At 37.1% G+C, this 22,461-nt stretch overlaps 1 protein-coding gene across 5 annotated transcripts in view; it reads right to left on the reverse strand.

Annotated features, from left to right (window-relative positions):
- Window positions 1–8,095: 8,095 nt before the first annotated feature.
- The window catches only part of GK (glycerol kinase), a 74,038-nt gene continuing 59,672 nt past the window's right edge, over window positions 8,096–22,461 (reverse strand). For 4 of the 5 annotated variants that reach the window (XM_078064166.1, XM_078064167.1, XM_036068775.2 and 1 more), the window contains 8 exons: window positions 19,880–19,958; window positions 18,985–19,081; window positions 18,376–18,460; window positions 17,479–17,599; window positions 17,224–17,367; window positions 15,026–15,106; window positions 11,124–11,210; window positions 8,096–9,234 (listed from right to left, as the gene is read on the reverse strand). In XM_078064166.1, coding sequence (XP_077920292.1) covers window positions 9,224–9,234; window positions 11,124–11,210; window positions 15,026–15,106; window positions 17,224–17,367; window positions 17,479–17,599; window positions 18,376–18,460; window positions 18,985–19,081; window positions 19,880–19,958 — 705 coding nt within the window. In that variant the 3' untranslated portion in view covers window positions 8,096–9,223. The remainder of the gene's footprint in view (window positions 9,235–11,123; window positions 11,211–15,025; window positions 15,107–17,223; window positions 17,368–17,478; window positions 17,600–18,375; window positions 18,461–18,984; window positions 19,082–19,879; window positions 19,959–22,461) is intronic. The other variant, XM_078064168.1, reaches the window with a different exon arrangement.

Genomic DNA, 22,461 nt, shown 5'->3' on the forward strand with positions numbered 1-22,461 from the left:
CAATTTTCTAAATTAGTTGTTTTATTTTATGGTGCTTAGGACATATGATCTAAATGCTGATGGATTGTAGTAAGATTATTTTCTTCATAAGTTTGTAAAGCTCAATATGTAAAAAGCTAATGACAACCATAAGAGTTAAAAAAGATTTGTTTGGTATTGAGACAATAATCATATCAACATATGGCACAATCAACAAAATTTTGTCTTGATTTGATCATGTTTGTGGATCGTTATGAGATTATTTCTTTATACTTTTCTAGAACCAAACAGGTGTAAAACAAAAACAATAGAAAAAAAAAGTAATTTGGTCGGTACTGGGAAAAGGGGGCACAATTTTGTCTGGAATTGGTTGCTTCTACCATGTCATCCCAAAAGTCAATTATGAACCAATGTGTTTAAAAATAGCTTTCAGGGGCACCTGGGTGGCTCAGTCAGTTAGGTGACCTACTCTTTGATTTCTGTTCAGGTCATGATCTTAGGGTCCTGAGATCGAGCCCCGTGTTGGCTTCACACTCAGCGGGGAGTCTGCTTGAGATTCTCTCTCCCTCTCCCTCTGCCCCTACCCCCCTACTCAAGCTTGGGCTCTCTCTAAAATAAATACATAAATCTAAAAAAAAAAAATACCTTTAAAGAAAACAGGCTGTAACCTAAGATCTTTTTTGAATAAATTTAGGAAAGCATATAATGTGTAATTACCAGAGCTATTCCAGTTTTTAAATAATTGATAAATGTTAAAGTATAGATTGTGAAGGGAATTATAAATCTAATTTTATGATGACCTGAAAAAACTAAGGAAAATCAAAACTGCAGGCAAGTGTAAATGGATTTATGGCTTCGTTTAAGCCTTTGGTTTTTATGATCCTTGCATGAAGGCATCATGGACATCTCCCGAGGTCACCACAATGCTTTTATTTAACTAGGATTACGAGCAACGAGCAATGAGCAACGAGCAACGAGTACCCCAGCAACTTGGGCAGTACATTACAACAGATGGGAAAGATGCCTGAGAAGACAGAAAAGCCTAACTGTGGGTAGCAGCGCCACCTAGTGGTTAAATTTATTTCTAAAAAGAAACCAGCTTTGCAAGAGATAGCCAGGTTACTGGATCCTGTTCTACATGGTTTTTAGCAACATGATGAAAGATGTGACTACAAGTGATGGACTTGGAAGAGATAAAGGAATCTTGTATGGTACATATGGCTTCGTAAATTGTGATTGGATGTTTGAAACATTTCAGCAGAAATGGTTCAGCCTCTATCCGTGTTAGAATCACTTAATGTTGGCATTATGGTGTCTAAAATATAACTCAGTAAAAACTCGTTATATTTGAAATCCTGTCTACTAAGATCAGGTGAAACACTTGTAGCCTCACCAGTTCTTATTCCAGTTGTGGTAAACAAATCTTTGGCTTGAACTGAACAATTGCTTGGCTCAACCAAAGAACCTGGGGTTGCCTATGAAGATAGGATTTTCTTCCCTTGGTTTTGAAAGGCAACCTTCTTTCTGGGACGCCCATGCAGTTACCAGGGAGTGCAGTTCAATTAGCCAGAGTCACTGAAGTTAATTAGGAAGCAGTAATAAGCTGCCACAGGCTTCAGAGCATACAAAGCCCTGTGTACTATACTCACGGCCCTGTCCAGGCCTGGCATATATTTGTGCCTCTCTCCGAGGGAAGAAAAGGGCTTGGAATAGTTGTGCCAGAAGATCAGTAAGACTTCAGCCCTTTTAAGTGGGAAGTCTTCCAGGATAAACAAAATTGTACTAACGGATGGTGAGGGATGGGCTTAAGCATGCACAATTAGGAGAGTGATATGCCTTATCTTTCTATTATGAAATATTTCAAGCACAGAGAAGATAGTAAATACATGTGTATCACCACTCAGAAGTGTCAGATCTTAAGACTTTGCTATATTGGCTTTAGCTCTTTTAATTTTTTGAAGAAACACAACTTTTCAGGTTCTCTGATTGCACTGTCTCCCTTCCAGAGGTGACCACCATCCTAAACTTGGTATTTATCATCCCTATGCAAGTGTTATACTTCTAGTTCACCTGTATGTGTCCATACACATGACACCTCATGTTGTTTTGTGTGTTAACGTTTTTACATCAAGTTTATGAACATTCAAGATCTATGAAAACACTCCCTTAAAGTTTGGGAAAAAAATAAAAATAACCACAGACATCAGTTCAGGATTATGTATTAGTTTCTACTCTTCTTTCTAAGCTATTTTCCAATTTTTCTAAGAGCAGTATTATTCTTACCTATTTCCAAAAATAACTATTTGATCTGAAAAAAAAAAAAGCACAGGAATGCTCGGGTTTTTTTGATTTTTAAGATTTTATTTATTTGAGAGAGAGAGTGAGAGCACGCATGAGAGCGCACAAGCAGGGGGAGTGGCAGAGGGAGAGGGAGAAGCAGGCTCTCCACTGAGCAGGGAGCCTGACAGCCTGATGCAGGGCTCAATCCCAGGAACTTGGGATCACGACCTGAGCCGAAGGCAGACGCTTAAACAACTGAACCACCCAGGCACCTGTTTTTGTTTTGTTTTTAAAAGCAAGTACTAGGCTCAACTTAGAGCTTGAACTTGGGACCCCGAGATCAAGAGTCGCATGCTCTAGCAACTGAGTCAGCCAGGCGCCCCAAGTAATGGTCATTTTAAAAAGAGCTCCCTGGGAGGTACCTGGCTGGCTGAGTCAGTAGAGGACGTGACTCTTGATCTCAAGGGTCATGAGTTTGAGCCCCACGTTGGGCGTAGAGTTTAGTTTAAAAAAAAAAAAAAGAGCTCCCTGAGCTGGGAAACCGGTGATGTAGACTGTGAACTGGCAAATATTCACTGTCCTTTGAATTTGATTTACAATTAATTGAAGAGGTAGATTACAAACAGACCTATTGTTTCTTCCTTTAAGAAAGATGTGGTGGTAAATTAGTAAAGGGCTGAAGCTTTAAAATTTGCAGAGAAAGAGGATAATGAACATATGAAATTAAACTGTTTAGAAGCTGGGGCTCGTGGGTGGCACAATCGGTTGAGTATCCGACTCTTATTAGTTTCCTCTCAGGTCATGATCTCAGGGCCATGAGGTTGGGCTCTGAGCTCAGTGCGGAGTCTGCTTAAGACTCTCCCTCCCTGCTTCCCCTCCCCTCTGCACTCTTTCTCTTTCTCGAATAAACCTTTTTTTTTTTTAAAGAACTATTTAGAACCTTAAGAAATGACACAAAGGGTTCCACTTAGAGAAAAATCAAGTTACTGATAATTATGGTAATATATTTTGGGTAACACTTTTGGAAGACTGCTTTGGGGGAAACAGGTTAGATGCATCCTTTAATATTAGTATAGAGTATATTCTATTGGACTGACCATGGAAACCTCTGGGAAGGTCAATGGAAGGCCAGATCTTTCGTTCCATCATAGTCTTTTATGTATTAGTGACTAAAGCATTTCCCTTATTTCCAATACTAGATGCTTAAAAAAAGTTAATGAAAGTGGAATAAAAAGGAGTTAAATTTATTAATCTCCATTTTTTCAAGGAGCCTTCCTTCCAAGGGCTCATTTCAGAGATTACAAACTCACATGCCATCAGGGACTGGTCATAGGCTGACTTTACATTAATGCAAATTAAAAATAATATTGTTATTTTAAACAAGCCTGTGGGCTGAATTTGGCCTGTGGGTAACTAACTTATGACATCTGAGTTCTTAAAGTTATATATTTTATTGAGATATAATACATATGCCATAAATGCACCCCTTTAAAGTGTATAATTCAGTGGTTTTTAGTATATTCACAAAGTTGTACAACCATTACCACTAATTCCAGAACATTTTAATCACCACCCTCCAAAAACCTCATATCCATTAGCAGTTACTTCTCATTTCCCCTCTCCCCCTAGCCTAGACTCAAGCAAACATCTTTTCCTCTATGAATTTGCCTATTCTGGGCATTTCTGATAAATGGAATCATACAATATGTGGCTTTTGTGTCTATCTTTTTTCACTTTGTATAGTTTCCAAGGTTCAGTCATGTTACAACATGGATGTATCAGTGCTTTATTCATTTTTATAGCTAAATAATATTCCACTCTATGGATATACCACTTTTGGTTTGTCCATTCATCAACATAGACATTTGATCGTTTCCTCTTTTTGGCTATTATGAATAATGCTGCCATGAACATTCATGTACAATGACCTTTGAATTTAAATTCAAAAATTTTAAATTAGATTTTTTTTAGGTAGGCTCCACACCCAGCATGGAGCCCAATGCAGGGCCTAAACTCACCACCCCAAGATTAAGACCTGAGCTGAGATCAGGCACCCCTAAAATTAGATTTATAAACAGCTAATACATTAACACGGTTCAAGATTACATACGCTAACAATTAATGTAGTTTAAATATATATAAACAGTGAAAAGGTTTTTCTCACCCTTGTCTCCCATATGCCCAATTATCACTGCTTTCTGTCCCACTAAGTAAACACTATTAACAGCTCCTTAGGTGTCCTCGCAGCATAGGCAAACATCCTAGTTTTCTTTTTTTTTTAAATAGAAAGAGAGCACACTTAGGCACTCCTCTGCACCTTGCTCTTTCATTTTTCCTAGATAGGTTTCCATGTTTCTACAGTATTCTTTTCTAAAGCCACACATCTTCTGTTATGTGGTTGTACCAGTTTATTTATTTTTAAACATTTTAAAGTAATTTTTATACCCAACGTGGGGCTCGAACTCACAGCCCTAACATTAAGAGATGCACACTCCACCAACTGAGCCAGCCAGGCACCCCTTGAGCAACTTGTTTGGAACCTACCTTCTGCTTCTCAGAGTATTTATCTTTATAGTCCCCACATGTAATTTAATGGGTCATTTTCACTAAATGTGATGAAAGGAAAACTTCAGGACATACTTTTGAGTTTTTTCTCTATGGTGTTTGGCACATCTAATATTTTATCCTAAAACCAGAATTAAGATACATACCTACAGGGGCGCCTGGGTGGCTCAGTCGTTCAGCGTCTGCCTTCGGCTCAGGTCATGATCCCAGGGTCCAAGGGTCGAGCCCTGCATCGGGCTCCCTGCTCAGCGGGAAGCCTGCTTCTCCCTCTCCTTGGTTCCCTTGCGTTCCCTCTCTCGCTATGTGTTCCCTCTCTCGCTATGTCTCTGTCAAATAAATAGGTAAAATCTTAAAAAAAAAAAAAAAAAGATATGTACCTATATAAAGTACAGGCCAAGTAGCAATGAAGTTGATTTAAAGGTCCATTTTCAGGGTGCCTGGATGGCTCAGTCAGTGAAGCATGTGACTCTCGATCTCAGGGTTGTGAGTTTGAGCCTCACATCGGGTGTACAGATTACTTAAAAAAAAATACAATCTTTAAAAAAAGTTTTTTTTTTACAATTTTTTTTTTTTAAGTAAGCTCTCTGCGCAACGTGGGGCTCAAACTCATAACCCCGAGATCAAGAGCTGCAAGCTCTGCCGACTGAGCCAGCCAGGCGCCCTGAAAGTCACCCAGTTTTCTAACTATTATGTGACCTTATGAAAGTTGTCAGGAAAAAAAAAGTTATTAGGTTGCAAAATAAAGGATCAAGTAGACTTCATTATTTAAATATTTTTAGTCAAAATAAGCTATTAAAATTAGTCAAGAAATAATTTTGGGAACCCTTGTACACTGTCGGTAGGAATGTAAAATGGTGCAGTCACTACAGAAAACAGTATGGAGATTCCTTAAAAAATTAAAAACAGAATTACTACATGACTCAATAATCCCACTTCTGGGTATTTATAAAGAATGGAAATCAGGATCTCAAAGAAGTATCTACACTCCCATGTTCACGGCAGCACTATTTACAACATCCAAGATATGGAAACAAACCAAAAGTCCATCGACAGATGAATGGATTAAAAAAATGTGGTACATACATACAATGAAATAGGTCTCAAAAAGGGAAGAAACCCTACCATTTGCAACAACATCACTGGACCTGGAAGACATTATGCTAAGTGAAATAAGCCAGACACAGAAAGACAAATACTACATGATCTCACTTATGTGTGGAATCTAAAAAAGAAACAAAAATGTCAAACTCATAGTAACAGAGAGTAGATTGGTGGTTACCAGGGGTTGGGGAAACGGGGAGTTGCTGTTCAATGGGTTTAGTTAGTTATACAAGAAGAATAAGCTCATGAGATCTGCTGTCTAATGTACTGCCTATGGTTAACAACATGGTACTGTGCACTTAAAAATTTGTTAAGAGGGTAGATCTCATGTTAAGCATTCTTACCACACACACACACACACAAAGCTAAGGGACACAAGGAAACGTGTGGAGGGGATGGCTATGTTTATTACCATGATTGTGGTGATGGTATAATGGGTGTTTGCCTATGTCCCAGCTCCTCCAAGTGTTTACATTAAATATGTGCAGTTTTCTGTGTATCAATTTTATACCTCATTAAAGCTGTAAAAAATAATTTCTGCACTTCTATTTACTATTAGGTAGACACTATGAGTTAAACACTACCTACCATCAATGCTGTTAGTTTCTGTGCTATGACATCTTCTTCTTTTGCTGGTTTCTCATAAATAGCCATCATTCTTCATTCCCAACATGATACAAAACACTCAGAAACCAAAGACTTAAGTTTGGGCGCTTCAAAAGAAACACTAAAAATTCTAAGATACTGTTACAGAAGCAAAGATGCATTTACTTCTTAACCAACTGAGCCAGCCAGGCACCCCTAAATGCATTTACTTCTTTTACTGATTAACTAAAGAACAAAAGATTGAGGTATTGGCATGAAATTGAGAGAACAATGGCACACCTGACTCCACCGGCCAACCCAGACAGAAAGAACGGAGAGAAACCAGTAGAAAGGCATGGCTAGCCATGAGAGACCCTAACTGATCATGATTTCTGACCTCAGCGGGTATTTTCTGGATGCTGAGATGGAACAGTGTAGTCTTATCCAATAGAATGATTAAGGTGCTCATCATTTCAGAAACTACTTCTTAGGCTCTTGGTTAATTCTTCAGAGTGTGCCTGATCAAGTGCTAACAGCTGAGTTACATCCTTCTGGATTTAACTTTGATCTTAAGTTCTAGTCTATAAATGAGAAATGCAAGTAAGAAACATCCTTCTGGATTTAACTTTGATCTTAAGTTCTAGTCTATAAATGAGAAATGCAAGTAAGAATGAGGGGTCAATTTATTTTAAGTCAATTTATCATTAAATACCAATGTGCACAGTTTCAAACATTTATAAATATCGCAATTTATAGAAAATTAATGGAATCTTAAAATTATTTTGAACAGGATTTAACAATTATTTACAATTAACTCAACCTACTTTTGTAGAAACATAATTATGTTTAAAAGTACCCTCAACACAAAGTAATAATTTCACAGTACCTTTCTGTAGTATTTTTGTCACGCGAGCGGCAGCTGCATCAGTAAAACCCAAGTAGACTGAATAATTTAGAAACAGCACAATCAGAACTGCAAATGCAAGCTACCATTAATTCCAAACAAAACAACACCTTTTATAATAATATATAAATATTTTCCATTGTCAGCCCTGGTTGAAGAAAATATTAGGAGGCAGTATTTTCTTACTTGTAGTAAACAGAAATTAATTTTAAGATTTAAAAAAATTGACATTAGGATGCTAGATTAGGTAGGTTTTTATAACATGTAATACTAACCATTTTGAGAAATTGTTGGTTTCACTGGAAGCCATTTCTAACTGCAAACCTTTCTTCAGTTGTACTAGGACAGTAAGTGAGAGAATTGTCTGTGATCCCAAATAGAAATTACACTTGCTTACCAGCAACTAGTAACATATTTGGATAGAAACAGATTCTTGGCTTTATTCCTAAGGTTTTCTTCTACTTAAGTGTTTAACCTTTTTTGCTATTCCCTCAAAAGGATCCCTAATATGTCTAAATTATGTCAAAGGAAGGCAACTTTATATGGACTAGTGCTTGTTTGAAAACAATATTTACCATAGTATTCCACAGTTTTGTCTTTTTCCTTTTTTTTAAAGACATATATCCAGCTAAAACAATTAAATAAAAAGATAAGGTATAAGAAATATAGTTGAAGTCACAATAAAGTACATTTTCTTTTATTGACATGGAACATATACTTAAGCTTTAAATGCTGGCTCTTTAAGAAAAAGTTTCTCCTTGTAAATATGCATAACCGTTGCCCAAAAATGTATACAGTGTTTTCCCCAAAATATTTATACACATAGTGGTCCAGTTAAGACCAGCCCCATTATAACCTACTGAATACAATGTGCTCTGAATTTATAAATGGGCTACCCTCTGTATATAAAATATATAGGCATGTATGTTATACATACAAAGTAAGAAATATAAAAAGGAGAGGTGAAAAGAAAAAGGGTTCTTCCCTGTAAGATCCAGACAGAAATTCAGTGTAATTAGTGAGATCATGTAAAATGTACTCTTAATTTATAAATGGGTTGCCCTCAGTATATAAAATATATATATAGCCATGTATGTTATACATACAAAGTGAAAAATATAAAAAGGAGAGATGAAAGAAGAAAGGAAAAAGCGTCCTTCCCTAGAAGACCCAGACAGCAATTCAGTGAATTAGTGAGACCATGTAAAATGTCCGACGAATTTCAGTTTTGGCAAATACCTTTCTGGAAAATATCTAAGTTTGAGAGTACTAAATTTCCATTTTAAGGATTTAGTAGAGGTGTCCATTTAAACATTCAGGGAAGATGTTGTGGTCTCCTTAATATGCAGAAAAGAGGACTTTTAAGGTCTGTTAAAGAGAAACAAAAAGCCACTCATTTTTAGCTGGTTAGTAATCACCCCTTAGTCAAGTGTGTGCAGTGCAGAGAATCAAATCCTAGACCATCAGCGTTTGAGTGTGTTTGATGAAAGATTCCAATGAAGGACCTGAATTCTTCCTAGATCTCAGAGGGAATGGGGCAGGACGCGATGGCAAAGGAGGGGTCAGCCCCCAAGGTGGCTGGTCCGATCTTAACTCTTGATGTTAAAAAACACACCAGATGTTTCTATAGCATTCTTTCTGCTGCATTTTCTTTATTTCAAGCCACAGGTCTACTTGGAGGGTCATGCAGCAAGTGGCTTATAAATAAAATCAGAGTCTACGAATAGTGTCATCACATTAAGAGATAATCGCTGGATTCTTTCATTAGGCAAAGAGCTTGCATCTTTGGAATCCATGAGTTGGTATCATTTACGGGATACCTAAAACGGGGGACAAAAACCACATATATCAGCAACAACATACACGCAATTTAGGAGTTAAGGCAACGAAGACTATTTAATCATTTGAGCTACACATTCCACATGATTTCTAAATACTGCTTCACAGTTAAAATGCAACAAATATAACTAGGCCAATTCCAAAATTAGCAAATATTAACACTATTGCTAATCATTTGCCAAGGCAAGTGACTCCCACTGTTCTCAAATCCCAGCACATGTTACCAAGAGAGAGAAGCGAAAGATGGTGACCGTATCCCTTCGGGAGCCTAGGAATTTAGACAAATAACGTATCCCTTAGCTTAGAGATAAGCTGTATGTCTCAATTTTGATAGAGAGTAGGCCTTTTCCTCCTTCACAGTACCAAGGGGGAAACAGGAGAAAAAAAAAATCAATGAAAACATTCAGGTGCAGTATTTTCCCTCCTTTTACAAATCATCGTCATGCAGCCAAAACAACAACAACAACAACAAAAACACCTCAGGATAATGAAAAAATGATATAACTTTTCCTAAAACAACTCATAAGTTTCTTTATAAATCTAAATGACTTATTTTTGGATTATCACAATATTTGGAAAATATTTTTGGATACCCATTTTGGATATTTTGGAAAATTACAATATTTGGACTTTTCCACCAAACATTCCCAAGAAGCAGAAAGAAAAGAGACATCTGTGAATTCTGTATAGACTTGTGTATACAGAAGCCCTTCATAAGGTGGAAAGCACTAATACCAAGATAAGGTATTGTTTTTATGAAAGCAGATTTGAATAAACTTATCCCAAATATGAAGGATACGGAAAATGGTAGCCTAGTTTTAAGTTCTCATGCAAGTAACTCATATTTTATCATTAAAAGATAATCTAATGTTCTGCTGATGTAAACACTTTTCATTCCATATTTATATATAGCGCTAAGCTAATGACGTCAAGCTGAGTTAAGGCTTGTCGGATTTCTACAATCAGGTGCTCCCTCCATATCAATAAAGTTTACATTTTACATGTTAAACCCAGGTCAACATCTGATTAATTACAAGAAATAATTTAACTCTTTCCCTTGTTATGAAGATTTTAAAAAAATTTCACTTTCTTGGTAACATATGGAACAAGTCATTGCCATGTAGTCCCTTAAGCCTCAATTGGAAGAAAAATCGAGCTGTCATTAGGAATAGCTCCCCAAAACGAATATTACATTTAAATCATCACAGGTTATGCAATGTATTTCATAACATGCTGAGCAGTTTTATTTTTCTAAGAATAAGCAGAAGTTAATGTGCAAAAAAATAATTTGGTTTTAAGTTTGACTCCCCTTATTTTAGCAGTAATTTTTAAAACTTCATCTCACAAAATATATTCTTTTAACTAAAATAAAAGCGACTATACATGTTCCCCAATTTTAGAGTTTTTCCAGAGACTCTGCTAACATACTCTGGTGGAAACTCTTACCAGAACTGAAATATTTAGACCCACGTGGCAAGTTTTCTTGAGTATGAAGAACTTATGTACGTTTGAAAGCCAATTGAATTAATGTCAAAAATCAGACTTTAGTGTCCACCTGTCACCCTGAAAGTCCTCTCATGGAAGCTTTCACAGCACGCTCCTTTCACTTCTGCTTCCTGCTGCGGCTGACAGCAGAACGTGGCCCCTCAAAGAAACTGTCATCTACCAACAATAAGAGAATTAAGCAGAGCCACAGTCCTCAGTTCTGACTGCTCCGAAAGATTAACTGGTCTCACAAATTAGACCTTTCAGGGATTTTCCAGGTTCCTCAGCACAGGAAGAATGAAAAACTCTAAACATTTTCTGCCAAGTTATACACAAATACATTAGTGCTAACTAATAAAATTGTCTAATTTAAAGAGTAACTGACCTGAGATGTACCTTGCTCCGATTAACATTACCATGCTACTCACTATAAAAAAGCCCAAGGGTAGACTACAGAAGATACTAGGGTCACCTGTGGTCATCCAAGTAGAAGGGAATTCCAGTCAAGCAAACCAAAAGAGAGACACATAATTACAATATTTGTGTTAAGAATCACATGACAGCAAAACAAAATTAAGTTATAAAAATAGTATACTCATAAAAGCTAGCAGAGTTATTACTTCAAATCAAAAATATAATCAATATTGAAGGCTTATGACAGTTAACAAACAATATGGGTAGCATGCCACAGGTAGCCAAGAACATAATACATATATAAACCCACATAAGCCTTCCACTGGCAAAGCTGAAGAGAGTTGGTGGAGAACTTTTTGGGAGGCTGTTGACTTTAGCTTTTTTGATTCTTACCCCAAAGATACTAAATGAGCAATCCAATCCCCCCAAGATTCAAGGTAGAGATCCTTTAGTTATCAGAGAAGAGTTATACTGGTCTACTAAAAATGAACTTCAAACCCTATTTTTGCTAAGATACTGGTTTTGTTTTCTTTTTTAAACAGAATTTGCTATGTAAGGAAATGCACCTCACAGTCAATATTACTTTAATTTAAAAACTAAATTGTAAACGGGCACCTGACTGGCTCAATCCGTGGAGCGTGGGACTTTTGATCTCAGGGTTGTGAGTTTGAGCCCCATGCTAAGTGCAGAGGTTACTTAAAAATAAAATCTTGAATAAACTGTATGAATCCATATATTTTTTAAAAGATTTTATTTATTTATTTGAGAGAGAGAGCACAAGCGGGGGTGGGCAGAGGAAGAGGGAGAAGCAGACTCCCCGCTGAGCCCACGTGGAGTCCCATGCAGGGCTCCATCCTAGGACCCCGAGATCATGACCTGAGCTGAAGTCAAGATGCTTAAATGACTGAGCCACCCAGGCAGCCCCATATTTTTTTTAATCTATATATGTATGTATGTATGTATGTATGTATGTAAACTCTACACCCAACATGGGGCTCAAACTCATGACCCCAAGATCAAGAGTCGCAAGCTCTACCGACTAAGCTAGCCAGGTGCCCTGTGAATCCACATTTTTAAAAAATTGCCTGAGAATATGGTTGTGTTGGTATTTTCTAACTAATTTCTGTCAAAATCCCTTCCTTTAAAGAAAATTCTTTATTTATATATGCTTTTCTTGAATTTAAAAATTATGTATCTCTATTATTTAATGCTCTTTTAGAAAGAAACATATTCAAAATTAACCTCCAAGTTTTAAGAATATGCAACCACTGGATGAACGGGCTTCGTTGAAATGCAGCTAGTTAAATATTTGCTATGGGCATAGTTTTTGATATAATAAACTGACAACAGTCATTTATTTGCCTTTTTGGGAAAGGATTGTTTTTTTTTTTTCCCTGCACCATACATTTCTTTCCCTTAGAAGGTAGATTAAAAGAGGGGTACAAACCATTTTCCTCCATTTTACCACTGCTTATGTTATTTTTCAGATAAAACCAAGGTTTCTTTTTGTTTCCATATTTGTGGAGACCACATTTTAATTTGATTTTAGGAAAGGGAACATATATTCTTGTTCTTTTAGAGCAAGCCATCAGTTACACTAAGTTCTTTTTTTTTTTCAGTTAGGCTAAGTTCTAATCACTAATTTCCTGATATGGCTACAGTGAGTTCTAGTTTGCAAAGAAGACCCTGAGGACTATCTGCATTTACAAGTCCTTACCAATTTAGGTGGCATTTATTTATTTATGTATTTATTTTTAAATTTATATTTTATTTTATTTTTTTTTATTATGTTCAGTTAGCCAACAGGTGGCATTTATTTAATGAAAATATATCCCTTTTGGTCACACACACACACACACACTTACTTGTTATCTGATAGCTGTGCATTTTAAACCAATTTGACCTGTTTTCAAAATGTTGTTTCGGTGTGTTTGGAGTGCAAAGCCAAGCTTATCGTTTATGATAAGCTCTCTCTAAAAAGTATCAAACTCCCAATCACTTCTACAACATTTTAAACACATGTCAAAATGTATATTAAAAATTATTTATAATATATTCAAATATAGTTAGAAATAGGAAAATAAATATGACTGCTTCAAAAGTGCCAAACTGCTTTGGAGATGAAGCTAACATAATATTTTCCCCATAAACTAAAGCAATTTAAAGAGCATAAAAGACCAGGTAGCAATTCTAATATCCTTTCAAGATTATTAAAATAGGATTCTATCTGTACTGCGACTATTATAGAGCTTATTGATATTTAGTCATATATAGTTTATACTGCTTAAATAAATACAATTGGCATGTCACTAACTGAATATAATTCTGAGTTTATTACACAGCTTAGAGACTCAGTATTATACATGAGAGTGTGTTTCATAAACCTACTGAAAATCATCTTGAAACTCTTAAATGCATTGCAGTCTGAAACAAAAACAGAATGTGAAGAATCTAAACCTCTCAATAGCAGAAACTAAAGAAATCATGCAATTGTCTTTCATCAACTTTTTCTTATGTTTTAAATTCACTGACAGTGAGGTATTCAAACAAAGTGAAAATGATCAGTTGTTTTTATGGGAACTTTGCAATTAAAATTTGATCTTCAACTGCTAGCTAGTAAGGTGTGTGTGTGTCTGTGCGGTGCAGGGAGGGACAAAGGGACGACTGTGCCATTTAAAAAAATCCAACAAGTCAACGAAAACATAGGACTCAACTGCTCATTAGCCATTGATTAAGGGCAACTGGAAAATAAATCAGGGTCCATGTTGTTATATCTTGCATAGCAACTAGCACCGGGCTAGGAAAACACTTATGATCGAGAAGTTTTGTTATAAAGGGTCTCAAAATCACAAAAGGTCTTAGTAAGAAAAGCTTTGCCACCATTTTGGAAAGAAAACGGAGTCTCAGAACAAAAGATTTAAAGAAAAAGGATATTAAGCTTATTTAGGAGGTAAAAAAGCTTCAGGTAGGAACATCCAGGACTGAAAATACAGATCAGTGATCTGTGGTAATGGATGGTTCCAGAAGTGTCTCCTCAAAGCCAGATACATTAAAAGTAATTTTATATTCACTTTTGGGTTGGAAGGCAGGTAATATTTCATTTATAAACTCTTCTCCATTAAAGTGTATGCTTCAATATATTATTGGACATTGTTCTATTTATTATGTTCTAAATCTTCATTTAGCAAAGAATTAACATATTATGGCATATTAAAGGCACGTTTAAGTCTGTTTAATTATCAAGTGCATAGTAAAGGCAGCTTAAGGCTGTCTATGACTGAATGGCTTACTTAAGCCCAATACCTTCCTACTTAAGTTTTCTATTTTCTGCCAAGAGCATTTCCCAATCGATGATGACACTTCTAATTTACTATTTGGTACATTTCTTCCTCTCTGATTCCAATGAGTTCTTAAAACGTACATTCACTAAGAACTTGGAATCAGCCTAGGAAGTAGAGAAACAGATTCTGAAATTAACATAAGTTTTGGTTGGTTCAGGCCATGAAGACAGCCCCCCAAAAAGGTAAAAGGAGACACTTAAAAAAAATAAAGAAAAGGAAGACTCTAGTTGATTTTCTTTTTCATTGAGAAGAAAGAAATAATTTTACTTTTAGAAAGCTCAGTTACCCACTGAAGTACCAGGAAAAAACTAATAAGGAAAAGAGAGGGCAGGATAGAATTAAGTACGTTATCTATCTGATAATTTACATTTTATGTTTAGAACTTTAAAGTGTTTTCAAGATGTTAGAAACTCTGGACATATGATAATGCTTTTCTTCAGAACAGCCTTGCTAAGTGTAAATAGTTAGATACTTAAATTAAGTTATTTAACATACTAAGGCAAAGCGGCAAGAAGAATAAAAACATTTTTACCACTTTCCGAAGACTGAGTTGTAACCCAACCCACTGACTTCATCACAGCTTTCTTCCATGTAGAGTAACGAATTTCACTTTCTAGAAATAGAAGGTAGGAAAAATACACATCTGAAAAGTAGTTTATGGAGATAGTCTAAGCACTGTACTTATGTTCGCTCAGCATTTTCAACAAATTGTGACACATATTCAACTGGCATGGGGCTTTACCAGAACCTGGATTTGGGTGAGATACCTGCTGGAAGGTGGAGGGGAAATTCAGCATGGTGTTCAGGGTGAAGGGAGACTGGGAGCCAGGCTACCTATGAAGACCAGGCCATTCACAAACAAGTGGTGATGAATTAGAAAGGGATTTCCATTGGATCTGTTCTCTTTCTTGTGGGGAGGAAGCGGGGGAAGCTTCGGATATAGGGAAGGGGTGTACTGTAATGTGGAAAGACTAGAAGGAGAACTGTTAGTCAGTCTAGCCGAAGGATTTAACAAGTATTGATTCTTCATAAGATTCAAATTGCATTCCTGTGATACAGGACTTTTTTTACGATGGAAATCCACAGTAAGAGGACTAAACAAAAATGGGCACCACTGGTGCGTCCACCCACACGCACTCCTCCTAGTAATGGGGAGGCTTGCAGGAAGGTGTCCCTGTCAGGCCTCCTGGCCTTGCCACAGCACCTGAAGCCTGTGACACCTGAGTGACACTGCTCAAGCATCACTTGCTTCAGAAAGCTTTCCAGGGCCCCACTTATACCCCTCCTCCCTCTTCCCACACCACTTCCCACACATCTCAGGCGACCCGCCACCACAGTGAACTGTCATGGCTTTGTCTGCCTCTCCCAACATACGTGAGTCTCCTGAGGGGCAAGGACTTCGTCTTAATCATCTCTATATCCCCACATCAGGACAATTTCTGGCCTGTACTCAGCTCTAAAAAAAGTTTGCTGGAGAATGAACTACTTATACCTAGATGCCTGTTACACATGTGCGCGCGTCCCTGTTGTGTGGGGAGGCGTGGGGCTGGGGAAGGGAAGGACAGCTGACATAACCGACCACCTCTGGGCCGAGGCCTTAAAAAATGGCAAAGAAGGCTGTCCTCAGAAAACAGGAAACCCTTTGCACAGAACTTCCTTGCTTTAAGAGTGGGATTAGCATCTCGAGACCATATACTCACTCTGAACGTTATTTGTTTATTAAAAAATTGATTTTTTTCAGACGTAGAAATTTTTTCGAGCCCCCATTTAATCCAATATTAACAAATAAAAATTACCTACAGATAGAATATCAGATTTTGAAACACATTTCCTACATCAAGTTACGTGGTATACTGTCTGACTATAAAATTACTAGTGTTACAATCCATTTTCTTGTACGTGGGAAGGAATAAAATTAAGAAGTGCGGGCTTAGTCTTCCAGAAAATTAAAGAGAAATGCATTTGAGAGCTTATTTCTCAGTAGTGCAAAATCTACTTTGATGCGATTTTATACATAGGTTTTTGAAAGGCTATAAAATCAAATTCAATATATATAAAGCCTTATTTTTGTACTCACATTTATTTCAATTTAAGAGATGCACCACTGTATTTTATAAAGGTGTCGGTCAGAGCCTGTGGCTTAGCTTAGCTGGTTAGGACAGCGAATCAGGTATTTGAGGCTCGCTTATTTACTGTTGCTGCTTTTGTCAGGCTAGCTCTGCTGGGCTTAAAAGTTCCCAGGATGTCCCTTAGGCCAGCTAATCATGTCCTAAACCTAGGCCACTGGCACCACAGACGGTCAGCTCCATGGCTGATCTATCTCCCTTCTTACTTTTAAAAAAGGCTATGTTAGCAAGTTAGAAGCAGTGTCATCCTTTTGCATGAAAGGACTGTGAATAGTAGAAGTGGATGGCAAAAAAAAGTGATTTTGGAAGGTTTTTTTCTTATAATAAGGAACTTCTTCCCTCATTCAGACTCACTGCACCCCAACATGCTTAGTAGCCAATCTAAAACAGTAGCATTTGCTATTTTGCTTAGTCTCTGAACTTACGAATAAACAGAAAGGCAAACTCTCTCTTTTCCATGGTATACCATTAAAGAAATTATATTTTTAAGTAATCTCTACACCCAACGTGGAACTCAAACCGATGCCCGCAAGATCAAGAGTCATGTGTGCTCTACCGACTGAGCCAGCCGGACGCCCCTACATTTTCATTTTTTTAAACATACCCTCAGCATTGATTTGGGGTTCAAAGCGCTCCATTGTGACTGCAGACAGATCCTCGGGTTCGAGACTCCAAACGCCAACTCCTTCTGCGGCCCCTGCGGCCATGGCAGCTCCCAGGGCGGTTGTTTCGGGCATCGAGGGCTTCACTGAGGGAAGACGGCAACATCAAGGTCTTTGCAGTTACGTATGCCTAAAAATACCAGTTCTTCCGAAAGAAATATTCCTCTCAGAATGCAAAGGAATGAAGGCTTACTGACCTACTGGTATATACAGAATGTCTGCTTGCAACTGCATAAGAATTTTGTTGTTGGTCATTCCTCCGTCTACTTGCAAATGACTGAGCGGAATTCCACAGTCGCGGTTCATGGCATCCAAAATCTTAAATGAACCAATGCAATGCACGTAATTAAACTACTACTCCATAATGACATCTCTGAAAATGGCAGTCTTCTACCCAAAAACCCTCAAGAGCTTCCCAAAGCCTACAGAATCAAACTTAGATTTCTTTTTTTTAAGGCTTTTTTAAAGATGTATTTATTTATTTATTTGACACAGAGAGAGAGAGAGAGAGAGGGAGAGCACAAGTAGACAGAGCGGCAGGCAGAGGGAGAGGGAGAAGTAGGCTCCCTGCTGAGCTGGGAGCTCTATGCGGGGCTCCATCCCAGGACCCCGGGATCATGACCTGAGCTGAAGGCAGACGCTTAACCAACTGAGCCACCTAGGCGCCCCTCAAATTTAGATTTCTTATTCTCATCTTCCAAGCCTTCCTTCATGGATCACACCAACCTTTCTTCTCACTACACCTCTGCCCTCACCCGAAGAACCAGCCATGCCAAATACCCCAGCTTTGCACCCTGGTTTCCTGCCCTGATGCCTATGCTTGTGCTATTTATCTCCTTTACCTAACATGTTCTACTCAACATCCTCCCAACTGTAAAACACTCAGCGCCTGGCGGATGACAGGAACTCAGAAGGTAATGACAATTAACAAAAAGAGGAGAAACTTGTACTTATTAGAAGAGAGCTTAGGCAGGCTTAATTTTTGATTAGGTATTTAATAATGAAGCATTTAATAAATTTTCAGCATTAATATATAATTTGTTTGAAAGTGATAAAAGCGGACGAAGTACAAGAAAAAAAGCCCTTATTATTACCTCCCGGGTTTGGAAACAAACAGCTTCCAATGCAGCAAAAGCAATATGGCATTTATTGGTGAACTGGGTGAGCCCACAGATGATCCTAAAAACACACACAAAGATTTTTAAGATTAGAGTGGAGTACACGAGTCAATCTGAAATGTCCTGAATATGGAAAGGTTGACCTTGGTGGACAGAGAAGTTCAGGGGAAAAATGCGTATTAAAAAAAAAAACTGGACATAAACAATGAGCAGCTTGGAAAGTCCTTATGGTCCACAATCCTGCATCCACATAGGGAAAAGTCCAGGATCCAAATGAACAGATGACAATAATGTAACACCAAATCAGAATTCATCTAGACGATGTCCCCTGGATACATAATTGGCAGAGGCCTTGAAGATAAAAGATCGTAACACTGACATGGATGTGGCAGGGGCTTATTGTCAGATGATTTATAACTTCTTCCAATTTAAAAGTTCTGAAATTAATACTTTCCAAACAGAAAAGGTTTCCTCAACACTTTAAGATCATTTGAAAATAGATAGGAAGCTAGAAACTATAAGCTATTAGCTAATTTAGTAAATAAATCAAGACCTGTAAAAGCATACCTCATATTCAATTCTTACCCTCTCGCACTGGGCTCCCAGTAAGGTGCATATAACCCTGAAAACGCGGGGACGAAATAGCAGCCATAAGAAGTACCTACTTCTTTAGCAAGTTTTTCTAATAATAAAAAAAAAGAGAGAAACAAAAATCATTCTAAAATATTCTATTACTCTAGTCAATAAACACATCTGTATAAAAAATTAGGATAGGGCTTTTGATTTCTTATTTACTAGTAGAGCAAAATGTTCCGAATTAAAGATGTAAGCTGGGAGCAACAGAAAAAAACTTCCCCACATTGAATACCTCCCACTACAATGTAACCCAGGCCAAGAAATAAAGGAACTGGATTAGCTTCATTAATGTATTTTAACTCCTTTCCACTATTTCTAAGGTGGTTGACAACGAGATGAAAAAGTAGCCTCCAGTGCGTCCCCAGTAAGAAATGTGCTTCTGATTGTCTCACCTTCAGGCTGAAGTAAACAAGTAGATGAAAGAGTGGGTAGATGAGTTCAAAAATAATTATCTGTACTGAAAATAGTCATGTTAATAGTTAAATGATAGGCCCTGGGGTTTTAATGCTCACTCTAAGAGTTAAAGTTCTTTCTCATCAGGTAAATGTAACTAAACTACTTTACCTGCAGATTCTGGCCATCTTTGCTGTTCGATTTTACACCTGGGTAATTTTTATGCCCTACCTTGCCAGTTTGTTAAGTGGTGGCTACCACTAATTATGTCAATTTGTTGTTTTATAAATCTTCACAAAATAGTCTTTTTTATATAAATCCAACTCGTAATAGGAATCCATATCATTTAATGTCACATATGGCTCAAAGTACAATTATTAACAGACCGCAAAGGTAAAACATTAAAAATTTTCATTCTTTAGATTCTAACGCTTTGTTAGAACATACTCACCAATCTCCTCTGAGGTCTGTATAATTCCAAGATTGTCTCTCAGCCAACGAATAACAGCACCAGCTATAGCTACAGAGCCCTGCGAAGGAAAAGGAAGCCCAGAGAGAATATACGGTATCACTATAAAAAGATTTTGTTGAGCATTTCTCAATGTACGACACTCCAAGATGGACACAATTTAAAAATGTCAACTTTGGGGCTTTTACAAATATCATAAACGAGGTCTACTAATGCAAACATAGTTTTATCTAGGTCATTAGAGAAGTTTTTTCATGACACAGGGCAAAGAAGTGAACCCTCCAGCACACGCTTGGACCTATCCAATCTGCTGTTCTATGGACTGCTGCTCAACCATGAGGTAGATTATCACCCAGAAAACATTCCCACCCTATCTCCCCAGTTATCAGGGAAGGCCACATTAAAAGTTTTTTTCAAAACCATTTCTTGTATCTGATAGCATATTAAATCAAGCAACAGTAACAAAAAAGCGAAGAAGCTAACTACAAAGTAATTATTCAACGAAATCACCAAGGGATGGGGAGGCAGGGAGGAGGCTGTGGCAATAAGGAAGAAAACGTACGATTTGGAGTCAGATAAACAGGCTGAGTCCAAGTTCTAGTTCTTAACTGCTATGTGATCTTAGGCCAATTAGTTAGGCTTAGTGAGTCTCCATTGCATGACCTATAAAACGGTGGTGACTATCACAACACCTACTTAAACTACTATGAGGCTCAATATGAGCACGGAGGGGGAAGGTTATTACCCAATGTAAATATTAGCTTCATTAGTTTTTTCTGTGTTAAAAAAGTATAATCCAAATTCCACTGACTGATGAATGGACAAATAAATATAGTATATTCACACAATGGAATATTATTTGGTCACAGGAAAGAATGAACTTCTGCTATAACGTGAACCTTGAAAATATCACGTTAAGTGAAAGCAGCCAGTCACAAAAGACCATAAAGTTCACCATTCCATTTATATGAAATGTCTGCAAAAAGCATATCCATAGAGACAAAGAATAGATTAGTGGATGCTTAGAGTTGGGGTGGTGCGGTTATTCTTTGGGGCGATGAAAATGTTCTAATGTGAGGCTGTGGTGATGGTTGCATGACTCTGTATATACTGAAAACCACTGAACTGTATACTTTAACAGGGTGAATCATGTGATATGTGAATTGTATCTCAATAAAGCTATTATAAAAAGATCCTGAGGAGAAAAAAAAAAAAGTACCAGCACAAACCATTAGGAATTTCAAAAAAAGTTTTTTGGTTCTGATGTTTTATTCATACAGATTATTAATGTAAATTACTTCCAGAGTCACCCCAAACCAAAACATCAGGTGAGATTAAGTACAGAAAGCAGAATGTTTTTTAATCTGTTGCCTACCTCCTTGCCTCCAATTCAATTAACTGAATTACAGATGGTCACCCCTTCTTGCTGTCAATTTCCAGGATATAACTAGACGTGGAATATGATGATTCATTCTACCATTCATAGCTTCTATGAGAATAAGTCACTATATGTTACTGGAAAGCTGCAGACTACCACAATCGTTCTCTTTATACAGCAGCTTTTTAGCTATAAAAAATTACTAAGGAAGAGATCTGACATCACTGGGCAAACTTAACCAGGCTTTAAAAATGGGAAAAAACCCAATTCAACAAATACCTTGAAGGGACTCTAAACCCACTGTCTCTCTCTGGAGAAGTTTTCAGTACACTTCCTAACTTTGATATGTTACGTATTTAGGTACTTAGTGGAACCATCAAGGAAAACTAAAGACTTTAGAATTTTACTCTCAAATTTCCTTTGGAAGCAAACAATTCAAAGATGGTAGCTATTAAAAACAAGTAAATGTGTAAGATGTTCTAGACCAGCACTGTTCAGTAGAAATACCATGTCAGCTACATATGTAATTTAAATTTTTGTAGTTATCATATTAAAAAAGTAAAATGAGACAAGTAATTGCAATATATTGTTGTTTACTCCAAAATATTAAAAATACTATCAGTGTAACATGTAATCAATATAAAAATTATTGAGGTATTTGATTTTTTGGTACTAGGTCTTTGAAATCAGGAGTATATTTTACACTTACACCACATGTCAACTGGGACTAGCCACATGTTCCTAGTGGCTTACCATATTGGAGGGCACAATTCTAGATCTAATTCAAAAAACAGGTGTCCCTTTCTCCTTATATTCTCAAAAGACACTGGGCCTAAATTGCATCTAACCAAGAAATGCAAATATTTTCAGTATTTTTAGGTGAGTAAACTGATACCTTCAAACAGCTGCTGGGCTAGAAGTCTAGTGGAATGGTTTTGTGGTTATCAGCTAGTGGAACTTTATACTTTGGGAAACCAGATGCTGATGAACCTCATTTCCATTGAAAAGGCAGTATGCTATAGGCTTATAATAATTTTTTTTTTTTTGGAGAGGAAACAATATTGTTTTAGCAAAAGGAGTATCAAGATTTTCATGAAAAAGTAACTGGTTGTGAGCCAGAGGGCATTACTTTGATTGAAACAAAAGAAAAAAAAAAATACAAAGCCACTCTCAAGGCTCCAGAAGA

This window comes from Halichoerus grypus, chromosome X (assembly GCF_964656455.1).
Source record: "Halichoerus grypus chromosome X, mHalGry1.hap1.1, whole genome shotgun sequence".
In the NCBI taxonomy this organism is placed as follows: domain Eukaryota; kingdom Metazoa; phylum Chordata; class Mammalia; order Carnivora; family Phocidae; genus Halichoerus; species Halichoerus grypus.